This window comes from Lepisma saccharinum, chromosome 13 (assembly GCF_977018435.1).
Source record: "Lepisma saccharinum chromosome 13, izLepSacc3.1, whole genome shotgun sequence".
NCBI classification, from domain to species: domain Eukaryota; kingdom Metazoa; phylum Arthropoda; class Insecta; order Zygentoma; family Lepismatidae; genus Lepisma; species Lepisma saccharinum.
The window spans coordinates 32,486,780-32,513,992 of NC_139241.1; the positions used below are offsets into that span (position 1 = coordinate 32,486,780).

Sequence of the window (27,213 nt, forward strand, 5' to 3'; positions counted from 1 at the left end):
TAAAAAGCTATAACCCCCCCTCTCAAAATATATACATTGTATACGCCAAGATGCCCAATAGCCTGGCAACACATCATGAAAAAACATGCCAAGAAGACCCAGTGGGTTTATAAGTCAGTGCTGCCAATTCCTATTTGTAGGTTAGTTTAGCCAGTGAAAGATCATATAGTAGAATTTTTGTAGAGTGGGTGTTTGCGAGTTCCACGATGCCTTGCCCGAGGATACTCTATGCAGCGTCATCCTGATTGCGGAGAAGTCCTTCGCCTACGACGTGAAGAACGAGAGGGTCACAGAGCAGTTTTAAAATTCATAAAAAATTGCCACATACTAAAAATCAACATCCAACACATTTTAGGTTATATAAAATTTGTGAAAACCTTATAATACTGAAATATTAAAACAAACAGAGTCTCTTGTAGGTTAGTTCGGTGCGTAAATAAAAAAATGATAGGTTAAGTTATATCACTTAGGATCGTAAAAAAATTAAAAAAATCGTAAAAAAAGGATAGGTTAAGTTGTATCACGTAAGATCGTGATATACCTACCAAGTATAAACGGAAAAAAATGAGTGCAGTGAAAATTTGTACTAAAACATCGCTAAACGCTATAACATCGACAAAAAATTGTCAAAATATGTCAAAAACTTATATTCGATTGATAAAAAAAAAAATACCTACAAAATATGATCCTCAAATGATGACGTTCAAACAGTGCATAAATAAAAAAAATGATAGGTTAAGTTATATCACTTAGGATCGTAAAAAAATTAAATAATCGTAAAAAAAGGATAGGTTAAGTTGTATCACATAAGATCATAATATACCTACCAAGTACGAGTGGGGGAAAAATGGGTATAGTGAAAATTGTACTAAAAACATCGCTAAACGCTAAAACATCGACAAAAAATTGTCAAAATATGTCAAAAAGTGATATTCAATTAGTTAAAAAAAGAGGATACCTACTAAGTACTGCGTTGAAACAACTAATATACACTACTGAACTAATAGGGGCAGGGACACATAAACCAAGTGATACAGAAATGCCTACAGTTCTTGTCTCAGGTAGTGACGAAGAGATATGAGTGAGTCTGCCCAGCGTCAAAAGTGGAACAATTGCAAAGCATAAAGTACTAAAAATTATTAATGCATTGCTTAAATAAGATCCTGACATCCCTAATGTACATATTTACATTAGCAACGATCAACCTTAACAAATTACAAAGTCAGAATAAACTAATGGCGTTAAATGATTTTTTGTCACAGTCGGATATTGATAAAGATTTCCTACAAGAAGTAGGCATTGACAATTTTTCATCCTTGGCAAGGTACAAGGTTCATAATAATTTTACTGCCACATATCAAGACACAGCAATAGCGCTGCAGCAAGAAATTGATTTACATAATGTCACCTTCCACCCATCAGGAAGATTAATAAGTGCGGAATTAGGTCCTTTGTTTTTATGCAATGTATACGCGCCTTCAGGAAGTCATAATAAGCATGAACGAGAACATTTCTTTTCAACAATCTTAAGTCCAGAATTAACATCCCATACATTAAATGCGTTAGTGGCTGGCGATTTCAATTCCGTCCTAGACAGGCAAGATCAACAACCAGGCTATAATTTTTCCCGGGCACTATATGAATTAACAAAGGGCTTAAAGTTACAAGATGCATGGAGTTGTAACCATAGAGACCAACCAGGATTTACACATTTTACAACTCAAAGTTCTTCACGCATCGACCGATTTTATATAGCGAAGGGTTATAAAGAAAATGTACAAAGTGTAAGTGTGTTTCCTGTTTGTTTCAGTGATCATAGTTCCTTAATATTAAAAATAAAATTGGAACAAAACAAATCATGTATGGCAAGAGGATACTGGATGCTTAATTGTTCAGTATTGGTGGATAAAAATTATGAACTGCTAATAAAGGACACTTGGCTAGAGCTAGTTAAGCGTAGATCAACCAGTAAGACCCTAACAGACTGGTGGGAATTCATTGTAAAACCAAAATTTCGTTATATTAGTAAAATGTATAGTATAGAAAAAAGTAGAGATTCTAACAACATGTATAATTACTATTATGCCGTGTTACATGATTTACAAAGTCTAGCATTACAAGGTAATGTAAATATGCCTTACATTAACGAGATGAAATCAAAACTACTCTCTCTACACCGAAACATTGTAAAAATTAAAAGCAAAAAGCTACCCTTGGACAATGATGAAGAGGCAAATTTATATCATATTTTACAAGAGCATAGACAAGTTAAAAGTCACCTAATAACAGAGATAACAGATGACACAGGAGAGATTGCAGCTAATCCCAGAGTAATTCAGAATACATTCTTACAATATTATTTAAATTTAATGGGCCAAGCTCATAATCTCGAAGACTCCAATTGGGACTTTACGAACCAAGTAACAGAAAGATTAACTGAAGAAGAGCGAACGGAAATTAGCAAACCCTTTACGAAGACTGAAGTAAGAAATGCAGTTTTCAAAGCGGCCAGAAATAAATCAACGGCAGAAGGTGGCCTGCCTTCAGACTTTTACCAAACCTTTTGGAATCTAATTGGGGATGTTTTTACGCAATGGGTCAATGATGTATTACAGAGTGGGAAATTAGGGTCCTCAAGTAGAACAGGAATTGTGGTTTTCGTTCCAAAAAAACCGAAACCTAAAGTGGTTACTGACTACCGCCCGATTACAATTCTAAGTAGCGATATCAAGATTATCAGTAGATGCATAAACATCCGCCTAATTCCTTACATGCATAAATTAGTAGGGGACACACAATACGCATGTAACACTCAAAGAACAATTCATCATTTATTACAAACTATACGTGATGTAATTATTACAACACAAAACCAGCAAGTCAACAAAGCAATTTTAACAGTGGATTTCTCACAGGCTTATGATAGAGTTAGTCATAAATATATGTACAGTGTTTTAAGGGCTTTTGGTTTCGGAGATACCTTTATAAAATGGATACAAATTTTGTACGGAAACAGTAAGTTAAAACTAAAACTTAATGGGTGTCTTACAAAAACATTTCAAATGAAACGAGGTGTTTTACAAGGAAGTCCACTCAGTAGTGCATTATATGTAGTAACACTAGTTGCCTTACTTAAAAGATTACAAGAAATAAATGAGGGCATTTCTGTCATGTCTAAAACGATTCAAGTTAGTAGTTTTATGGATGACATTACGTTATTGTTAAATAGCGAAAGGGATTTGGAAAATGCACAAAAGTACTTGAAATATTTCGAAAATGTCTCGTGTGCAAAGCTAAATTTAAACAAAACGTTTTTGTTACCTTTGGGAGTCAACAATTTGTTTAGTAATAACACTAGTGTACGTGTAGCACAGAAAGTGAAAATACTAGGTATACATTTTTATACAAATATCCGAGATACCATCGAACATAATAGTCGGATAGTGACCGAAAAAGTTATATATACTTTACGTGCAAATCAACTCTGGTTTCTTTGTTTGAAATCTCGAGTGAGATACGTAAACTTCTACGCCTTATCGAAGTTTTGGTACCTATCCAAGACATTGACCTTGTCAGCGAAGCAAATATCTAGGGTAAAGCAACAGGTTGGCAAATTCCTCTGGCACGACTCGATGTTCCGCGTGGCCGTGAGCGAGCTATATCTCCCGGAAAAGAGGGGAGGTATGAACTTAAAGAGTGTGGCGATACAATCAAGAGCATTATTTATTCAAAGCGGTCTTTCAGCGGCATATTCTCCAATTGACTCCACTACGCAACAAATAATAATTACAGTGTTAAAAGATGCACCATTAATAGCACCAATGGACATACAAAGCATTCCCAGAGAATTAAAGTTTTATACCGAGATCGCTATTCATACATTTTATAGAACTGTGCAACATACTCATGACAGTCCTTCTGTCAGAAAGATTTACAGAGAACAACTTAACGCAAATATAATAACAGTTCGAATCGAAAGAGAATCCCAAATACAATTGGAAACAAATATGGAACAATGTAACGGCGACACATCTAACGAACAAGCCATTATCTATATGGTACAAAGTGATTCAACAAGTAATTGTAACGGCAGATAGATGTCATAAGTATGGTTTCAGTAATTCTCCAAATTGAGTAGTGTTATTTGTGGTACTACTGGCGCGAGAAAGTATGAACCCCCCTCAGGCAGATTTGCCTACACTTAAAACTTGCTCAACATGCCCATATGAGCTTTTTGCTCAAGTGTGGAACCCTGTCTAAGCCAAGATTTTTGTAAAAATGCCCTCGGGAATTTCCCGGGAAAGTATGACCCCCCTCAGATTGATTTGCATACACTTACAAAATCTACATCTGCCAGATCTTTGTCCATAAGCTTGTTAAAAATATGCTCCTCTTGATATTTTTTTGGCTACACTTAAAACTAAGCCAAACGTATTAACACACACACACACACACACACACACACACACACACATATTTACTTCCGGTTTAAGTTCAATTGGGCACCAGGCTCAACTTGTATATCTAGTATTAAGATAATGTAATTCTTCTAGAATTGCTCTGTGACTCTCTCATTTCTTACACATATGATTTTTCACCTATGAGAATAACACTACATATGGTGTCATCAGGGAGTGTATCGTGGAATTCACAGATAATTTTAATGTTTGTCCTGTCATTAACCACAACTTGTCTCCTTTTTGAAGTGTTGATGACAAACATGGGTCTCTGTGCTTTGAATTCATCTGGTGTGTAATACATGTCAGTATTGCCAGTAGTGACCCTTTTGTATGCTGTAAATGCTTCATATAATTTAAGGAAATCATCCTTGGACATGTCTAAATTATAATTTTCTCTGGGAAATACCTCATTTCTGCCATTTTTAAGATATATGTTCTTGATGTTGCAGTTATCAAATCTACTTGAATTGTTTTCCTGATTATTGTGTCTTCCAGTCTGAAACAGTACCACCACAAAATCCGGCATGTCATATTGTATACTGGAGAATGAATTTGTAGCATCAAACTCATAATAAGTACCAGCGGCAGGCTTCGGTACACATTGATATGTATAAAATTGTAAAGGAATCTGTGGATTTTTTATTATATCTGCTTTGTATTTAAGAGCATAACTGGCTTCATATTCAACAACCGGGATTCTTAGCTCCATAGTCTGAATAATGCATTTGCCTTCATCAGGTAGGGTATTAGGCAAAGCTTCCCCTGTAGAGTTTAATGTGCTGTACCTCATCAAAGCATTATTATCATTGGCAGCTCTTCTAAATGTGATTCTTAAACCACCCTTCCACATAATATCTTTGTAATCTGAGAAGAATCCTGGCAACAGGCGCATAGGGAACAGCACTGTGTGGCTCTTGGATAAAATTTTATCACCAGCCTCAAATCCACCTATTTTGTAGTAAGAAGCCTCGGTTTTGGATAATTTTAGTGTGGCCAAAGCTGTGGAGGTAATGCCGGGATAATCCACTCTGTTTATAACAACACCATGTTTTCTGATCTCAATTTCAGAGAACAGATGCGGCACAAAATTATCTACCAATCTTATATTTGAATTTGCCGGATAATCTGTTCCATCGAGCTTTACAACATCAAATTTGATGTATAGATCTGCTCTGTGGGGGTGTATAAAGCCATCCCCTACATCAAGATCAACCTCAATTTCTGTGTTGGGTTGATTTAAATTTGCAAATGTCCTCCTGTTTGGGGGGAATGATTGTAGCTCATAACTCTCAATATTTTCCATTTTTTTTGTATGTATTTTTATTTAAATATTAATTTCTATGATTGCAGTTGTTGTGGCTCCAGCAAAATCAACTAATTCTTCTTTTTCATTAGTGACCATCAACTCAATGTAATCTATTCTATTATGACACACAGGAAAATATAATGTTGGGGATGGAGTGTAGATGATGGGCTCCATAAATTCAGAATTAGATTTAAATGTTGCAATGATGCCAGTTTGTTTTTGAGTGCCTATGCCATTTGATTTGATGATCATACCCTCAGCCACATTACAGTGAATATTCAGAGTCTCTATGGCTAAGAATTTAGGTATATTAATAGCAGTGTATTTGATGGCTGGTTCAAGTTTTGTGTTGTTCTCAAAGCCTAACAGCTCTCCTATAGTACCCAGATCCACTGTTTCTGTAGCAGATACAATCTCTACTCTGTGAGTGACAGAATTTTGAGTTAATACTATACATCTGGGTAATTGAGCATTTAGAGTGGAGAGATTATACTGCCCTGGAGTGATGACAATATTTTGATCACCAACTGCAATTTTGTTGTTGTGGTGTGTAATATTAGGGATCAAGTACATGCCATAAAATGCTCTGAGAGCTATTGTTTTGGGATACACTATATCATCATGTAATTTGAGTTTCAATATTGAATTTTGGCTGGTGAGATGGAATACCCCCATGATGTTTTAAATACCACAGGGCCTTTTGAAAATTTTCAATTGATGGTTTATTTATTTGAGACAGATATCTGAGAACAGATAAACACAAATGTCCACACGTACATCTTTGAAGTTTTGAACACGGGCATTATTGTAATAAAGATTAGCTGATTTTAGATATTTTACTAATTTTCAGGTGGAACACCTCCAAATGAATCAAACACAAATGCCTCATCTTTTAAATATTTAAGATAACAAATCCAGTGAGTGCCCTGATTTTTGTACTTATCCAAATTAACAATGCCACACTCTTTGTTGAGTGGTTGTTCTGGTAAAGAATCAGACATGTACACACCTCTAAAATTTTTGATGCCCAGTGGCTTGATTAAAGCTTCAATATCTTGGTTTGTAAGCGGCTCTTGATTTTTTTAAACTTATTCATGGCTCTCTTAACACCTTTGCCTTGTTTCTCCATGGCCAGGTTATGGCGCTTCAATTCATCTAATTCTGCCTTATTCTTCTTGGCATCTATTACTGTTTTTGCTATGGCAGCTGATCCCCCAGCCAAGCTACCAACAGCCCCAAGTGCTGCTAAGATGGCCGGGATAGTAAATATGAAACCCCCAACATGTGATTTTTTTCTAGATTGTTGTAATTTTTTTAATTGGGGGGTACTAAGCAACAATTTCATACCATGGCCCTTTCCAATACAAGATTTTTTTTCTTGCGCTGCTTTTTGGTTAAAAGACTATCAATAGTTTTAAGAGATTTAAGACCTGCATAAGGTATTTGATACATAACACCCTTGGCCTTCATTCTAGGTTTATTATATACATATTCACAGCCCCCACCCCAGTTTTTGTTTGGTGTTCATAGCTATGGTGGTTCCCAATGCTGCTATTTTTTCACTCAAAGAAGCATCTTTGCTTACAAATCTAAAAATGCAGCCTCTTCTAATCTTTTGTCTGCAACATGTCTCTTGTCAAGATCAGAATGTGTGTTGTATGTTATGTCATGGTCTCTACAAGCAGCATCTAGGGGATTAACACCAGGATCACCTCTGTTTAATCTATGCTCCAATTTTGTGCCGGGACCACAATACTGATAGCCTGGAATGTGTAGTTCAAAGGGCAGCTTGTTTATAATGTCATTAACCAGCCCCCGACCCTCAGAAATATTCCAAAATTTAGGTGGTAGAGTATTAATAATTTTTATAAGATATCCAATCCCCTTAGTGTCATTCACTATAAAATTAGACAATTTTGTGCTTATCATGTCCATAATTCCAACCAATTGTAAAAATTGTGGTTGCCAGCATTTTCCTCCCCAGCTATCACCAATAACCTATCTACAAGTTTCCTGACATCATCAACCCACACAAATTCTTTAGGCAGGGTGTTGTATTGTTTGATTCCACTGCCTGTCTTGATCTGTGACCATATGGGCTTGATTAAATTGTTATATTTTTCTCCACTGCTAGACTTGACTCTTTTTTGTGTGGGATCATTGTTCTGGTATAGAGCATCTGATTTTATTAATATTTCTTTGTAATGCTCATAGTCTTGATCTGTATAGCTGCCAGGCCTTTTCCGAGTCATCAGTTCCCACAATCCAGGTGTGCCGGGATATTTAACAAAACCACCTCTTTCTCCAAGATGAGATTCTGAATATACAATTAGATCATCTCCCATAAATGTTACTCTGAAATTACCAATTCTATGTATGATGCTACCATCACGCTCTGTGTCAGCATATAAGCGAAAGACCTCATCTTTGTTGTCTTTAGGTGTGCTTAAATATTTTTGAGCAAGAAGACCCAATTCAATAGGATCCAGAGTAGCTTCAATTTTTCGAGGAGCAACAGGACTAGGTGTATGAATATTGGAAAGTGGGGTGATTGGATAATCTAATATGTTCCTAGCAGCTACAGGTACAAGCTCTGTGATCAAATTTTGATTTTGCTCTGTAACAGTTTTGATATTTTTACCTAATTCACTAATAGCATCAATAATAGGCTGTTCTGTTTGTTTGTGTTGTTCATAAATTCCTCGGTTCTGTGATTTCCATCCCTTAAATCTTTTTACAAGATAATCTCTTAATTTAAGATCATCAATGATTGGCCTTTTCATGGTTATTTATGTATGTTTCAATGTCTAGAAAATTGTTGATTTTATTTCTGTATTTGCCACTATTGGGTTTTCTTGTCATATCAATTGTGACAAACCCATAACTGTCCTGGTTCCAGCGATTCTACTGCAAAACTTGGAAAAATCATTGTAGCTCAAGTCCCCACCTACATATTCATCATGTATGTGTTTGAGGTTGGTATGATCTTGATGAAACACACATATAAAATTGCTGTTGTCTCGGATCAGCTGCTTCGGTATTTTAGAAAAAGTCTGTGCCAGGTAGAAGCAATCAATGTTTTTGTGTCGTCCCTGTGTAAAGAAATTTCTAACCTTGTTTTGATTATCCAGTATAATGTCATCAAACACAACAACAGAATTATCGAGACATTCATGAAGTGGCTTAACATCTGATTCAAAAGTGGCAATATCCAATCCATCATATAGCTTCATCAACTGCTGATATTTTAATTGTTTCAAGCTCTTAGAGAAGACATACAAGTGCCTATTTTTCCAGTCTAACCAGTTGGGTGCCAATAAAAAATTATCAATCATTAGTGTAGTTTTACCACAAGCCGATGGCCCAACAATAAGACATCTAATATTATCAGGCAGCAACTTGCCATTTCTCTTAAGGTGCTGTTCAGGTTCTGGCAGCCTCTTTATAACATCCCAGGTGCTCATATTATCACTTTGTTTGCATCGATCCAGCTGTGTTCTGGAAGTCCTAGCCATTTGACAAATAACTTTTCTGCGGATGATTTTTTCTATGAGATATGTGTCAGGCTGTTTAGTTTTGCTGAGTTCTTCTTCATAGAATCTGCCTTTGAGAATTTCTCCTCGGTGGTCTTTTATTATATATGTGTTAAGGGTCCCAGGTTTAACTTGAACCACTGTAAATAATTCAGTGCTCCAGTTTCTTGTAAAGCCTCTTTTGAATAAGTGCTTATATTTGCTGATTCTTACTTGATCCCCCACCCTGTATTTGGCCTTTCTTGTTGTTGGCTGGTATCTAGGATAATAAACAGTCCTGATCAATTTTTGCTCATCAGATGAAGTTACTTCAGAGGGTTTCATGTTGATTGTGGAATGGACCGAGTTGTTATATTTATGTAGAAGTTCTGGAAGAATATTAATCCATTTATAATTACCTTGAAGTGTAAATTGTTTATACATAAGATTTTTTAGGGTTTTGTTGAATCTCTCTACAATTGAGGCTTTGAGATCACTGTAACTCGAATAATGTTGTATTGACTGGCTTTGAATAAATTGTTCGAACACAGAATTATAAAATTCTTTGCCATTATCTGTTTGCAAATAGCGCGGTGATCTTCCACTCTGATTGATGATTGTCCTGATGGCTTCTGTAACACATTTTCCAGTCTTGGATTTGAGTGGCACAGCCCAGGCAAATTTTGAAAATGTGTCTATTACAGTGAGTAGATACTTGTAGCCCTTGTTGATTTTGTCTAAGTTTTTCAGCTGTTCACTTGCCATCTCAATCAAGTCGCTCTGCCATAAATCATCTATGCCTTTTGTGACTACTGGCAGTCTCTTATAATTATGTCTGGCTTGTCTGTGTAATTCATCAACAATAATTTGTCTAGACATAATATGAAAACAAGAATATTGCAACTATGGGGTGTTCAGCAGCTGATACTACAGGATTTTCTAAATATAATTTGTCTCCTATTTGTATATGAAATTCCAGAGAGCCATCATCTTCAGCATAAGATGTTTCTAATGTATTGGGATCTGTAAAATCTTCTAACTCTACACTCGTGATTTTTGGTTTGTTGTCAGCATTTGTTATTGATAAGGTGGGGTAGTGGTGTGCTTGTGGTTGAAGCCAATATTTGATCTTGATTGGTCTCAGTGTGCCCCCAACAAAAAACTGGTAATAAAATTGTGCAGGGGACAGCACAATGGTCAATCATATTCTTTGTTGGGGATGCTGTACAATTCAAGAATTACTGTATGTTTTGGATTCTCAATTATGCCGGTTATTTCTTTTCCTGCTGTAAGCAATCTGCTTTTTACAGATTCAGGGTGCTCATTGGTAGTCCTAACAACATCATCATGGCCTGGCTTGATTTTTATGTCCACAACAAGTTTCTTGCATTGTTGCACAATCTCTTGAAGCTGGGTGGCAAAAAGAGACAGAGCATTTGCTTGATTGGATTCCATGGTCCCTAGCTGTTGCTAGATATTAGCTACAATTTGTTGCAAATTTTCAATAACTGCCAATTTTGAATTTTGAGCAGTAAGATCATGGACCTGTCTTCTGATATCCTCAAACAGGGCATGCAGTTCATTAATATGTTGATTGGTTGGTAGAGTGGCCACTGTCTGAGTAAGTTTTTTGATCTCTGTCTGGATATTCTTGATATCTTCTGATTTCAATATGCGATTCACAGCTCTCTTAATATTTTTAAGTTCCTGTGATGTAGGCAGATTTGATACAGTATTTTGAAAAGATTCAAGTGCCAATTTCACATTATTTAATTCAGAAGCATCAGCCACATTTTGCATAGCATTTTGGAGCAGGGCTATATCAGCCTGAGTGGGTGTTGATTGTTGTAAAATTTCAAGTTTTGTTTGGATATCATCGATCAAGTGATGAAAATGAGATAGCTCAGATTCAGTGTTGAGGTTTCAAGTTTTGTGATCTGTTGCTGGACACTGACAAGAGTGTCTACAATACCAGGCAGGCGGGATTCTAGAGATTCTTGTACATTTGTCAAATCACTTTGCACTGCTGCTATTGTACCCTCAAGATGGGTTATGGTACTTTGAATTTTTCCAAAATCTTCATGTGTTTCAAGTTGCAGCTTAATGTTGGCAACACTCCGAGTTATTGCACTCAAAGCATCAGAAGATGGCAAGTTGTTCATAAAATTTTCAAGTGTCTCAATTTTTTCTTTAACCTCGGCTATGGCATTGTTCAAGGGGTCCAGATTAGGTATCTGGAGTGATTGAATCTGTTCCTTTAGAGTGGAAATCACTAGATCAAAATCTTCTTGTGATTTTATGCTTTTGACAATTGTTTGGAGCTGTGTCTGGACATTATTTATCTGCTCTTCGAATTGCTGTTTCAATTGCTCAGAGTTGGTGGCCTGGGTCTTAAATTTGGCTTGAAGAGCTGCTACAGCTTCTTCTAAACTTTGAAAATTATCCAATGTAACCAAATCAGTATATTTCTGAAGCAATAATTTGAGTTCTGAGTAAATTTTAAGAAGAGGGTCCATGCATTGTGTTTGTAAATTTGTAATTTCTAGTTGAAGACTGGCATTGAGTGTGGTTTGTAAAGCTTGTAAATCACTTCTTAATTTCTTGACTCTGACACCAAGCATCAGAATCTCATCACTGTGATCTTCATGCCTTGTATGGCCAAATATATCATTAGGCATTTTTGTTTTAGTGGTTATTTATTATTGAATATCTAATTCTTAATTCTATAAAAAAAGGTATAAGCTTGTCATAGGATCCCGGGACCTCAATATATAAGCAGTCACCAGCAGAAACAGTATAAACAGTGCCAGAAATCATGTTTGAGTGCTTAATTCTATAAATATTTCTCCCTATTGAAATCTTGACATTACCCTCAGGGGTTGTAATAAATTGCAATTGACCACCTACAGGTAATTGGTAATGATTTAAATTATTGTTAAATATGTACAATGTTTTACCTGTTTCATCATCAACATCTGTAAGTATGCTGTTCAGATGAATAATTAACAAAGCAGTTAGTTTAGATATGATATCAGAAGAGGGTTGTGGTGTTGGCAGGTCCATAATAGCCTGTTTTTTGAACCCAAATAAGTTCATAGGCATGTTTATTTATTTCAAATCATGCTCTGTAATTGGTCATTGATTGCCATTTTTCAAATCACAATGACCCCATGGTAGAGTATGTATGCCACATGATAAAATGTATCTCTTATCATCATGTGGGTCCAGAGCAACTTTTCTTACAATATTTGTAGTCAACAAATGATCCACACTCTGAATTCTGGATTCTGATGTTCTGATTGTGCTTCATGATTTGAGGCAATTTTTGTAATCTTCAAATTCAAGCTCTTTGTCCACAGTCACTCTGCCAATGCCCTTGGCCTTTTTGGCAACAGCGCCACTACATGTTTCAAAACTGTACATCTTGGCTCTTAACCCATCAAATGCCACAATAACATCACCAAGTGTCTCATCTTTTAACTTGCCAGGCACCTTTTTGTTGTGGTGTTTAATTTTTGAATGTTCACTGGTATCAAAATATTTAAACAATTCAGGCTGTGCTATATCTTGATAAACATCTTCTGTTTGAATATCAAGAACAAAACTATCTGTGTCCATGTACATCAGTTTTACACGATCCTTATAAAAAGGCTTCAACACATTATAAAACAATTTTAACATGTGTAATTTGGCCAATTCCAATATCACAGCCCCTACATAAATAGGCTTATCAAACTTAATCTTTGTTTTTTTCATGTTGAAAAGTGCCATATTCTCATCATAAATTCTTCTGTAATTGAAGTTGGGCTTTGCAATCAATTTTTTGCTCCGGCTGGGGTCAGTAATTATTTTAACATCAATATGTTTTCTGACATTTTCAATTGTTTTGCCATACACTGAATTGACCATCAATTTAAAGAAGGTCTTATCAAATTGGCTCATTGCAGATGTTCGAAGCTCTGTGTTTGTATCAATATATGGCTTCAACCATCTTGAGTGCCTGAACCTCAAAACTTTGCCAATTTTGGTCACTTGAACACCATGATGCATCAGGAACTGGAGGTTTTTGTAATATAAGACATAACCCTGTTTTGGCTCCAGAGTCATCATCAATTTCTTCTGTTTAGAGCCAGGTGAGCACTTAACCTCAGGAATTGGGGGCAGATCAGAAAATGTGTTGTGTAAATCATCAGGAATTGTCAGATCAACCTCTAAGAACAGGCCATAGTTACTGTCATCAAAATCCTTAAGATCTTCTATATTGAAATCTTCGACCCACTCAAGCCCTGCATATGGCAGTTTTTTTATCATGGCATAATCACACAGGCTGTTTGCATCTACATACAGTATATAATTTGATGGCAGTGCTGGATCATAATCAGGAATATATTTGTTATTTGCTCTGGCATATCTCTGAGAACATTGCACCATGCCTCCTCTTATACATTGTTCCATAAACAGATACATATCTTGATCCTGGATCAGATCCAATTGCATTTTAGTGTTTAAAAACATTGCAGACCATGCTAGGCCCGGAGCACTGTAAAAATACATTGGGTCCAGTTTATAATTTTGCATGGAAGATTTTCTGAATGCCTGCAGTATATCAGCTAAGAGGGTCACATCAAGTTTTAAATATGCCTTGTGATAATCACCAAATGTCTGGCATTTTAAATTGTTCCACATCAACTGGGCATGGTCATAATCTTCATCAGTGATTCCAGATCCTCTGATTTTGCTGTAAAACTCTTGTTGTGGTGGCAGAGAACACTCATCAAATTTAGAAAAATCTGTAACATAATCATATGGATATACACCCTTCCGCCTAATTAATTTCAGGTCCTGATTTGGAAACAAAGCACATGTGATTTTGAATTGATCATCAGATAATTGAGTGGCCAGTGTAGCCAGGCTAGCCGATAAAATTCTGTATGAATCAAGAAATCTTAAGTGAATAGGAACACCATTAACTTTAATTATTTTGCTAATGGCAATATATTTTTCATTATTTTCTGCTAAAATATTTAAATTCTGCTTGTCAAACCCCTCTTACCTGATCAGATGATGAAAATCATAATTGGATGCACCATGGCAAAATATAGGGACAAATTTTGGTCTCTGGATCTTAATATTACAGCTATTACACAAGGCCATTAAGAATTTACCATCTGTATGGGAATGGTGATGAACCTTGATATTTGCATCTGAAAATTCAGAATCACATACCGGGCATTTTTCAGTATTGTTGAAATCTTCAATCTGTTTCTCTGTTAAAGGCAACATGGATTTTGATTTTAATAAGACATTAGATGCTATGTTATGGCACTCATTTTCTATTCTATGTGCAAATTCTTTGATGGCATCTGCTCCCATGTATAAATATTCTTTACTAACAACACCATCCTGTACAACCACATAATAAAAACTAGAAGGTTCATGTAACTGGTATGGTGTAATGGAAGGTTCATCAGGATCTGGGCTACGGAATGCAAGAGGTTTGAGATTTGATTCAAAATCACAGACTATATATGCTGGGTGTTCCAACAAGGCTTCAAACTTTTTGAATTTATCATTTTCACTTGAGTTAGGCATAAGCATATGAACAGGTTTATGATTCCTACAGTATTTCAGATGCTCAATTAACTTGTTTTTAGCAATTTCTGCATTCTCTTCACAAACACCATTCACCATTTTTCTACCATCAAATACAGACAAACATATTCTGCACAACTTGAATATTTTATGAGTTTTGTCTAGTTGTGTTCTGACTAAAGCTTCAAGATTATGTATCAGAGTATAATGGCGTGTATCATCCTCTTCAATTAAGAGCAGATCAATCGGAATAGCAGAATCATCATCAAATGTACTGATTCTGAGAGGATCTATCAAGCAATTGCCACGGCCAGTAGAACAAGTAAATACATTAATAGATAATTGTTTACCATTAATATCCCTGGCCTTTTTTTCAAATTTATCAATATTCTGAACAGACATTGGATATTCTAAACCCTCCATTGCTTCATCAAAATCATTTTCATGTTGTTTATAATAACTTATTCGCTCAGGATCCCTTGAAACTGGATACAAAGCAGCTAAAATACACCACAAAAAGCATTTCTCATCGTTATTTTCAATATTGACCACGGCTCTTTTGTTTTTAATATTGGCAGGTAATGGCAGATATGTAGATCCTTGTAATGGGCTGAATTCAGAAATATTAACATAGAGCCTGTGTGGAGATCCGCATAGGCTCCATCCAGACTCTTTTGCTGCAAATTCAGAGTGTTTAATATTCAATTGATCTATCAAACTGCTTATTATTTTGTCTGAATTTGCATTTGAATATACCGGTATAGTTTCTGTTATGTGGAGCTGTGTAAATTTTGTGCCGTTTGGTTTCTTATATTGTGTAAACAATTTGAGAGACAGCTTATAAGAGCCATTTTGTGCATTTAGAATTGCCTGCACATCAGGATACAAACCGGTTATCTCTAAGTTGGCCGTTAAAACTGCTATGGATGGGTTCATAGCGTGGCTGCTTGGCTGCTCTAGGATTAACAGGTGTTTCATGCTTCCTTTTCAGACCAGATGTAGATGGTTGTGGGGGCAATGTTAATGACTGTGCAGAACAAGTACCTTTATGTTTATATGTGAAATATTCCAGACTATATTTTCTATGGCATTTAGGGCATATTTTTGTGGGAGTTCTGCATTTGTCTGGATTACAATTCTTTTGACGCTTAGCCCAATTGGGGCTGGATATATTCTTTATGCATTGATTACAATATTTTTGATTTGGCATTTTTGTTGTTGTTTATTATATAAGATTTCCTGGGGTCCAAATCAAAATTCTATGCTTAATAAAAAATATCAGTTGGGTTCAGCAGTGTGCTTTGTATATTTTGTGTGCGTGTGTATGTGTGTTAATATTTTTGGCTTTGGTATTTATATAAAATTTCTTGGGGTTCAAATCAAAACTCTATACTTAATAAAAATATCAGTTGGGTTCAACAATGTGCTGTGTGTGTGTGTGTGTGTGTGTGTGTGTGTGTGTGTGTGTGTGTGTGTGTGTGTGTGTGTGCGCGCGCGCGCGTGTGTGTGTGTGTGTGTGTTAATACGTTTGGCCTAGTTTTAAGTGTAGCCAAAAAAAATATCAAGAGGGGCATATTTTTAACAAATTTATGGACAACAATCTCACAGAAGTGCCTTTTGTAAGTGCAGGCAAATCAATCTGAGGGGGGTCATACTTTCCCGGGAAATTCCCCAGGGCATTTTTACAAAAATCTTGGCTTAGACAGGGTTCCACACTTGAGCAAAAAGCTCATATGGGCATGTTGAGCAAGTTTTAAGTGTAGGCAAATCTGCCTGAGGGGGGTTCATACTTTCTCGCGCCAGTAGTACCACAAATAACACTACTAAATTGTTATAATTGTCATGTTCCAGATTCGATTATCCATAAGTTAACAGAATGTAAGAAAGCAGTCACAGCTTGGTGAAAATTAAGAACAATGCTCAGCAGAATTTGTCGCACTTCACCTAACCAAGTATCAGCAAAAGACATTACCTTACCAGAGTTTCATTTGTTCCCAAGTACAAAGCAAAAATCAGTTCAGTGGTTAATAGCACAATACCTAATGTTTTTATTTCCTGTGGGAAAAAATTATAATTACTTGGACTTTGGTCTAACTCTAATACAAGAATATGAACTAATGTCTTTAGATTATAGAAAATCACATTATGCCAACTTTTTAAATGTAATACTTGAATAACATACCTGTAAGAGTTGTAAAGATTTACTGTATTGTTTGATTTAAAATGGAAATAAAAAAAAGAGTGGTTAGCATAGCGTGCTACGACGCCTGAGGTCCAGGGTTCGAATCCCGGTCTGGGCATGGTTATTTGTGAGTGTCCCTTCATCGGTTTCATTGTACATCAGCCATTTCCATCTTCGCGATTAGCCAAAAGTGGCAGAAAGCGAAGTAAAATAAACCAATTCAATCTTTCAGCTGTACCATAATAAAACAATTTCAACAATTTTGAAATTAAATGACATCTTTAACCACTTAGTAAAGAAATCAGTTTGCTACTTTATGCAAATCTGATATTTATAAAAGTAAAAAATCCTTTAAATGTATTTAATAATGTTATTTTTAAATATTTAGTGATTTGGTAATTAGTAATGTTGTATTTATTTACGTATACATATTATTAGCGCGCACGTGCGTGTAGATTAAGATATTTGTCCCCCTCAACCAGTGATTTCACACCATGTACACGAAGCAAAAAGAAGAAGTCAGAATTGATTGATTGATTTGCTGTTTTAAGTCCACTTTATGCACAGTAAGGCTAATCAGAACTGGACCTACAGTTTAAAGTGGGATCCGAACCACTATGTGCCTCCACCAGGCATCGAACCCGGTACCCCTTGATTACAAGGCAACGACGAAGAGTCAATATGATGATGTTACACCCATATTCTGCCTTCCGTTTCAAAGATATGAGCCTCCCTGATTGTTTCATGCCCAACGCTGTCGCTTTGTAATCAAGGGATTCCGAGATCGAACTTTCATGCCTGCTTGGGGCAGATTGATCAGAGGATCGAATCCCACTTTAAACTGTAGGCTAGGTCCTTCCCGATTAACCTATCATGCAAAACGCGGACTTAAAACAAAGTTAAACCACAGATGAATGTGGTTTGACTAAATTTTTGCTTTGACGCGTAGGCTATATTACACGATGAAACAACATTGAACCCCCAACCTTAGACTCATTCGTTTTGCTTTGTAGTTCGCATGTATTGACTTCAATTATATCCTACTTAAGTGGATGATGGACCAAGTTTGATGGACAGATGTTACCAACGATGGCAAAAACGAAGTACGTAGTGACTAGAAGCAAATGCAAACGCAATTTTGCGTCTGTAGCTTTTCCGAACGCGGGATGAGACTTCCTGGCGCCATCCTTTACTCCGCTGACGCTGCCAGCAGGGGAGGTCAAGAAGCAAGTTGCACAGCATTAGCTATCGCCTGTGGCGTTCTGAAAGCCCACTGTGGAAAATAAAGGAACCCACCACAGAGTGTTTTCTTTTTACTTTGTACAGCCAACGGCAAAGATATGGTAGGCAAATTGTCCATTGCTATTTTCATTACTTTTTATTTTACATCCTCTGTTGTTTTAAGGAATGACACTATGTTGGTTCGATGCAGGCAATGTTCTCTGATTATTGACGTCATTATTTCAATTCAGTATCATCACGTTGTGTAATACAGACCGAATAAAAATGGTGGTGGACAATTCGCTTACTGTTTCTTTCGCCGCTGAGTGTACAGCAGAACTGTTAAATACATTTATAAAATGATCAGAAAATATTTTAACTTTATATCAATTCGTCTTTTCTTTTAAAAAATTCAGCCTGAGGCTATCCAACTACTCTTCTTTAGCCAACATATTTAAAGACGCGAAAAGCATGAAGCTTGTACAAAATTATGTAACGAGATTGCTAATTTGAAGCAAGTATATATGATAAAATATTTTGAGACTCTTTTCTAATCAACGCAAAGCAATGTCCATTTTCTGCAGCGACCAATTTATTCGTCCAACAAACTTATGTAAGTTATTTAGATAACTAACCACTTCTACTCGTTCCTCTGGACCGGCACCAGAAGGCAAAGTGGTTAGCACATCGCGTTACGACGCCAGGGGTCCCGGGTTCGAATCCTGACCTGGGCACAGAAGTTTGTGAGTGTGCATTTATCAATTTCATCATATGATCACTCATCCTCAACTTCGAAAATTAGCCAAGAGTGGCACAAAAACGGAAGTAAAGTAAAGCAATTTAATCAATCAATCGTTCCTTTGGGGCATGTAGGAGATCCAGTTCAGACGCGTTAGAGTAATGTGCAACGGTTTCAACCCTAAATAAAACCGAGACGCAGTGCGATAACATTTTCTTTCGCCCTTCTTTTGCTTAGATTTTCGACGGTGCAATATGGCAATTGCCAGTGAGTCACTGAAAAAGTAAAAACATATAAATGTGAAGGATAATAGCAGGTTGACGTGTGAATATACAAAATTATTAATTTGTAGTACCTAAATGTAAAATCGTCGCGATTAAGAAAACAGGAAGAAAAGTCACGTAAAATATACAGTGCGTTCAATTTAAAATTGAACCCACCGGAAAAGCATCATGAGAGTAAGTATTAATTTCCTTTTCAATTTTAAATTGAACGCGCTGTAAATAACCGAGTATAAATAGTTGTTTATTAACTTCGGATGTTTCTTTTGTGTTGCTTACGAATTTAGAAACAGTACCTGAATACTTTCTTCCGAAAGAAGCACTGCACAGGTACACAACCTCCACATGTGTACATAAGTATAAGTGTGTGATTAGAAAATAAATATGAATGATAAGAAACGTTATACTTTTTAAAGATGGTGGAGTTATTGATTTACCGTTACTTGAAAATACCGGAATCTCAGGTATTGGAAACAACGAAATATCGATATATCGAAAGGGTACCTTCGTTATTTTCCGGTACTTTCTGCATCTTTGAAGTAACCGGTAGTTCGAGATATTGAACCAGGGTATCTAAAACTCACTCTATACTCGTAATATTCTGAGACTGACACTTGCAAGGTATAAGTTTACTCTCCAGCACTTGAAATGAGAAGGGAAAGGAAGTGGGGGGGGGGGATTTCTCGCACCCATAAGCAAAGATGAAGACATGGGACTGGATCGCAATTCTGCCATTGATTGCAGCAACAAGGGTGATGTTTTATCCCCTTTTAGCCGTAGTAATGAGCATCACCTCACGTCACGAAGTCTCCGCGAACACTTCGCGAAGTTGTCTTTCTACTGATAGGAGAGGGAGCTCCTTTCTTAGTTTTACCGTGCGACGGGACACAACGAGCCGACATCTGGACAAATCATGTCAGGCTGTTGATCATGTGGCCTCGGGTTCGAATCTCGAAGGTCCCCCAACCTTTATGTTGCGGAGAAAGCAAATGGCAAATGGGCGCGGTAGGAAGAGAACCAACGAAACGCACGCATTCATGTAATATAAAGATTTTCATCTAAACCGTTGTTAAATGTTCAAAAACTCATACTTGACTGATCGAAATCAAATTATTTCAAGGATGGGGTCGACTTCTCACATGGTCACTCTTTTGGTTTGCCTCTAATTGTGGTCATCCATTCTTAACTTACTTATTTCTTTATTCCATTGCTTTTGAAGTGGAGATACTCATGTCAGGAAATTTCATTAGAGGACGCAGTTGCGGGGGTAAAAAGTGCCAAAATTTGGGAGGAGGCAACTACCCTTACGCCCCCATAATCGCCGCCACTGGGTATAATCCTATTCTATTTAATATTATTAATAATAATATGTTAAAGTAATTGCCCTTGTTCACCAAGAAGTGATTCCATGGCTGATGGTTACTGTGGCACGGTATTAAGGGAGTAGCCTCGGCTGGAATCTACGATGGAGTTATTTTTTATGTAATCCGCTTCGAGCTAATTACTTCATTTCCTTGTTTTTAACTTGTTGGTGCATATAGCGCAGGCAAAATTAAAAAAAATATCCTGAAATGGTCACATAACGGGGTATATTTAGTGCTGTTAAAACTATTGATTGATTTGGTTTATTTTACTTCGCTTTCTGCCACCTACGGTTAATTGCGTTGAGGACGAGTGATGATATAGCCTAATGAAATTCATGAAGAGACTCGCACAAACAGCCAATTTCTGGCCAGGGATCGAACCAGGGATCTCTGGCTTCGTAGCGCGCTGTGCTAGCCACTCCGCCACGGAGGCCGGTTTCTGAAACCATCGATATCCGTTATCTGTACTCGAAAATATGACCTCTAAATATCGATATACTGAGAACCGACATTTTCGGTATCTTCGGTAACCAACATAAAGTACTCTCTTTAATGGTGACATTCATTTATATCTTGTAAGGTTGAGTAGTAGAGGTACTAACGTTAGGCCCTACGAGAATATTTGTGCGCGTCTGTATTTATTTTCTCTCATCTACCAACCACTTCGACTCATTGTTATCTTTGCGATAGAGACGGCCGAAACACGCCCGCTCTAGTAAAGACGATTTTATTATTATCACTATTAATATTATTATGGTTTGTATATATTCTTTGCCCCAACAGGCAGTGAGCTAGCAGACGGGCGATTGAGTTGTGTAGAACAGAGCCACAGCTGATGACCGAGACACACTGTGAAAACATCTCCCCCTTTTTTTTCACAAGCGTGCGGTAAAAAAAACGGAGTAAGCACCATTTGCGTTTTTTTAACATTTTTGTATCTTAAGTTCATCTTTTTCAATGCATTTAACACCTTAGAAGGGAATTAATTTCTACAACATATTTACATGTGCAGACCTTTCAGTTCCCCTATTTGCAGTCGCATTGCCTGCAAACATAAACCGGCTCGCTCAGCCACGCGGGTTAGCTGATCGCGTTAAAAGGAAGAGACCGAAGCTTGACGCCCACTGAGACGCGGCGAAACATGCAAATTTCCGGCATCAGATCTGCTGTCTGCTTCTACTTAAATCAAATGGTGTAACGCCCACTACAGTGAAACGCGCGAAACCGAAGCACGAAAATTTTGGCAGGTTATCTTACAGATTATCGCCCACTGAGACGCCGGAAACGGGTCTGTCGTGTTCATTTGCTGAGTTTCTCCGCGTCTCAGTGGACGTCATGCTTTATGCAGTTCTTACATGGTCACTGTCCATCCCCCTTCACGCTAAATAAAAAGTCGAAAGCAAGCGATTCCAGGCCCGCGTTTGTCCTTGGCAAGGGTGTTGGAAAGAACTCGTCTACGCTGTCCAAAAGTGTTCTAAATTCCAGAATTTTACATGCATCCGTAGAACCACCTAACTCTGTACGATTATTCATGTGTGAAACTTTTCAGTAATCAACAAATTACCATATAAAGTTAGTCAATGATCAATGGCCGTATGGTATATTATTATAAGTAAATTCACCAACCAATACTTGGGCATATCCGGCATGTGATCAGTAACTCCGAAATATAGAGCGTATGTAACACTGCAAATAGGGTGAGGAAGAGGGTGCTATTTGGTAGCGTAGCGTGTCTGCTGCGGACACGTGTTTTCTTTACTGTGGCCATCGTCCTGTGTCATTCTGTTCTTTCGTGTGGTGCTTCTGCTATCTCGAGTGAAAGTAGGGTCTATATTGAAAATGACCGCCATGGATGACAAACCAGACGAGCCACCGATTTGCAGTGGTGCAGGTAAGTACTCGATTAGGGATCTTTTTTCATTCAGTTGAAGAACTTCTACCGAAAAGTTGGAGGTGGTGCATTATGGGACACCGTGCCCTGAACTATGTATAACCAAATCAAGTAAGAAAAACGGGAAAATTTTCAATAATCAGTTAAAAGTGTCTCAGTAACAAACAATATTATGTGGTGGTTCTTGTTGAATTTGTTTTAATTCCACTTTTTAAGTACCACAAAAAGGCTAATTTGGATTGGGCCACAGTTTAAAGTTTGAACTGGCTACGCCTCGACCGAGTATCGAACCATTTCATTACAAGTTAACGACGTTACGTATTATGTGTGTTATAATTAGCCGAAATGGAAAATTGACCCGTCGTTTCCCTATCACGAAAAGTCACGCCCCTGTCCCCCTTCCTATGGTTTAGCTGTTTGACTGTGCATTCTGCAGTGTCAGTGAGAGAAGGATACGCTTAAACTAATATAAGGGGTGATCAACTGAAACCCGTTCATTCCATGTGATCAACTGAAACCCGTTCGTTCCATGTATTATTGGTATAGTGTGTAGGAGGATATTGTTTGTCCAATAGTGTGTAATGGCTAATGTCCCTTTGTGTTGGGTGTAGGAATGTTGTTTATACGTGTTTCCGTTTTGCAGGTATAACGAGTGAAAGATGGCGTTCAACATCCCCAATCCGTCCAAACAGGACCAGCGTGCTGTCATCCAGTTTCTGAGTTCCGAAGGTTGTCAACCAGCTGAAGTGTACCGGCGTATGAAAGACGTGTATGGTGATGCATGCGTGTCCAAAACAACAGTGGTGGACTGGGCAAGAATGTTTCGGAAGGGGCGTGAACAAACCACTGATTATCCCCGTCCTGGTCAAGCCCATGTTGTTGCCACAGAAGACATGTGTGAAAAGGTGAATGCGGCAATATCTGCAGATAGACGCATGAGTATTCGATCCATAGCGAACGAGTTAAACATGGTTTATGGTACTGCTCACAAAATTGTGAAAGCTCTGGGTTATCATAAAGTGTGCGCGCATTGGATACCCAGGGTATTGAGAGAGGACCAAAAGTTGGAGCGTATGAGATGCTCCATTGAACATTTGTCACGTTACCATTTGGAAGGTAACGACTTCTTGCAGCGCATTGTTGCTGAGGATGAAACTTGGTGCCATCATTTTGAACCGAGTTCAAAGTCTTCCACAATGCAGTGGAAACACCCCTCATCTCCACGTCCCAAAAAGTTCAAGACGCAACCGTCTGCGGGGAAAGTTATGGCGTCTGTGTTCTTTGATTGCCATGGACCATTATTGCTCAACTTCAAGGAACCAGGATAGTCCATCAACGCCGCACGCTACTGTGAGACCTTGACACAGTTACGGAGAGCCATCAAAAACAAAAGGCCTGGTTTATTGACCGCTGGAGTCATTGTGTTGCAAGACAACGCGCGTCCACACGTTGCAAACCAAGTGCAGGATTTGTTTCAACGATTCAAGTGGGAAATGTTGCGACACCCGCCCTACAGCCCTGACCTTTCACCTTGTGACTTTCACATCTTTGGGCCTCTAAAGAAGGCTTTGAAAGATCAGAGATTTCAGTCTGACGCTGAAGTTCAGGACGCTGTGCGTGATTGGTTTGAGATTCAGCCTTCGCAATTTTACATGGACGGCATTTGTAAGTTAGTGACACAGTGGGACAAGTGTCTCAACGCTCATGGTGACTTCTTCTGAACAATATTTTTACTGAGCGCTAACCATAGACGCCTCTAGACAGTGTACCAGTTTCAGCTCGAAATAAAATTTATTTCACGAATTATGACCACTGAACGGGTTTCAGTTGATCCCCCTTATATATTAGTAAAACATTAAAATGACGGCAGATTCACAGTTTAGAAGTATATAAGATCGCCACGGTTATCCCAATACAAACAAAAGTGCCATAAAATTACTTAGTATAAATAGAAGTAATACTTAATTTGTCTAAAGTTGCATGATTTTCATAAGGCTTATCCCTTTTGCGTTGATTCCCAATTTAGTAAAAAAAACGAACCCACGTTCACCCCCCATATATTTTTAGTTTTGAGTTTGTATTTTTGGCCACTTTATGCATAGATAGGCTAATCGGAACTGGACCTACAGAAGTGCAGAAATGCAGGACGTTGTCTGATTACAAAATAAATACAACTTGTAAGAAACGTGATACTTATTAGGGCTGCTGGAAATATCAATATAGCAGACCCCCAAGTATTGGCATCAAACAAATATTTTCTACATCTTCGATGTGACCTGTATTGCGATACACTGAAAGCTGGTATCTAAAATCTATAACTGGCTGCCCTACGCATTTTATTCTGGGATTGACACTTCCAAGGCACAGTCAACGGAAAAGATAATGGTAGGAAAATTGCCCAACGCTATTTTCATTACATTTTCATTCTATTGTACATCCTATGTTGTTTTTAGGAGTAAATTACGTTAGTTCGAAGCGGGCAATGGTCTCTGCTTATTGATGTCAGTATTTCAATTCAATATTATCACACTGTGTAATACAGACTGAATGAAAATGGTGATGGATAGTGGCGGCAATTGGACTCCAAAACTGGGGTGCCAGGTGCCAAAACTGGGGGGAAGGTGGCAAAAACAGTTTAGTTTCCCTTCGTATATAAGGTTTAGCACAAAAGTTGCAAAAAAAGGGAGGAAGTGCCCCCCTTGCCGCCACTGGCAATGGACAATTCGTCGTTACCAGGATTTCTGAATAATAGAGCTGTCCTATGTTTTGTTGATGTTTTGTGCATAATAGGTTAGACGAACCAGGTGATTTAAATTGACTTGAGTTTTTATTATAAATCCACTTTGTGTAGAAATAGGCTAGTCATGGTGGACCTACAGTTTAAAGTTGAATCATAACACTATGTGTCTCCATCGAACACAGGACATCTTTATTACAAGACAACGAAGTTGCCACTACACCATCGGGGAGAGCCTCTAAAGACACACCAGCCAAATTATAATCGAGAACTCCAAATTACTTAGGGACAAATAAAAAAAAATACTACACTAACCCGAAAATGTAATACTAGTATGTTCCTTTCTTTAACACGAAATTAGCATGACCTGCAGACTACATGAGTGTTTCCAAAGACCAAAGATATGTTACTTATACTCTCTCCTTCACAACAAACTTCAACTATAAATTAAAACAAGAGTGTTTCTCTTCATAATATTCTGGTGAGCCTGATTAACAAAAATGTCAGATCTAAATTTTACTTCCAGTCCGTTTTTATTTACGTACAGCGCGCAAGGGTAACGTTTCAGGTTTCGAATCCCAGAAAAGCATGCTTTGTACTTATCCTTTCTTGCATCATGACAAGCTGTACAGTCACGAACAGTTCTGGGTTGTAACGATTTCATTGACTTTCAATTGGACAATTACAAACCAGTAGTGTCAGAGACTGTACAAATGTTCCAATTCGATATTTCAACGGCAGACTGCTTCTACTGCTTGCGCAAGTGGGTGTTATCTGCTGCTGTAATCTACAATCGTTCCCCTTCTCCCACTTGTTTGGCTGCGAGAGTAGTGCGTAAGAATTATTTTGACTGGTATCTAATTTTCGCTGCGGGCTACAAGCAAGGTGTAACAAAATGATACCTCATGCCACATATAACATGACGATTATTATTATTAGAGATTAATTATGATTGCCCCTTTTGCAGAGTGAAATAGTTTTCTCTTTCGCAATAACTAACAACAACGGGATAGCAAACTCTACCTTTCCAATTCCACCTTCCTCTTCAGAGGTATACCTTGTTCGATACTCGGTGGAGGCACATAGTGGTTCGGATCTCATTTTAAAACTTTAGGTTCAGTCCCATTTAGCCTACCTGTGCATAAAAATGAACTTAAAACTATCCGTAAAAAATCCAGAGATTTACCGACCTCCGTACGAAGTGGTTAGCACAGAGTTTACGACGCCAGGGGTAACGGGTTCGAATCTTCCTGGGCATGGCTGTTCTTTGCGAGTGTTGCTGCATCCATTCCGTAATTTCATCCTATCATCACTCATCCTCATCGTCGCGATTAGACACACTCTTTAGAAAAGCGACGCTAAATAACAAAATCATTTTTTTCCAGGGGCCCGCACGCACGAACAATGTATACATACATTGAAGAAACGGAATAGCAGCAAAGGTTTTGACATTTATTTCACATACTTCTGTATTTTACATTGAAGGGGCCTTAAGTGATGCTTGCCATGGGTCCAAAATATGTATATCCGTCAATGACATTCATTTGTTTTCTCCTCTCTCTTCCGCATTAACCCGAGTACCGCCGTGTTGCCAGTTTCCTTCACTCCTTCGTTATCAAAAGCTTCAACAACGATAAATATTACATCTCGACTTTCGATGTGTAACGTTCATAATGATAATGCTTAGCACTGAATAAAGGTGACGACCATCTGTTGAAGAATGCTGAACATTTTGGCAACGCAGGGGCAGGATCACATGGTAAAGAGCTCATTGCGTCACCACTCTCCGACCGCTCCCTTACTGTTGAAAATTAAATAACAGGGCCAGTGGATTTTTCTCAGCTTGGTCAAGCTTAAACATCTAATTCATTCTCTCTATTTTTCTTAGGTGGAGTTCGACTTTCAATCATTCTTCGGCTAATTCCGTC

General features: G+C 37.7%; 1 protein-coding gene across 1 annotated transcript; it reads left to right on the forward strand.

Annotated features, from left to right (window-relative positions):
* The first annotated feature begins 23,207 nt into the window (after positions 1-23,207).
* Positions 23,208-23,876, forward strand: LOC145996741 (histone-lysine N-methyltransferase SETMAR-like). Its single transcript, XM_083133268.1, has one exon. It carries the CDS (start codon positions 23,208-23,210, stop codon positions 23,874-23,876), a length of 669 nt encoding a protein of 222 aa, XP_082989394.1.
* Positions 23,877-27,213: the final 3,337 nt, after the last annotated feature.

Coding starts and splice junctions, on each gene's coding strand:
- LOC145996741 (XM_083133268.1), top strand. CDS start 23,208: ATGGCGTTCAACATCCCCAATCCGTCCAAACAGGACCAGCGTGCTGTC.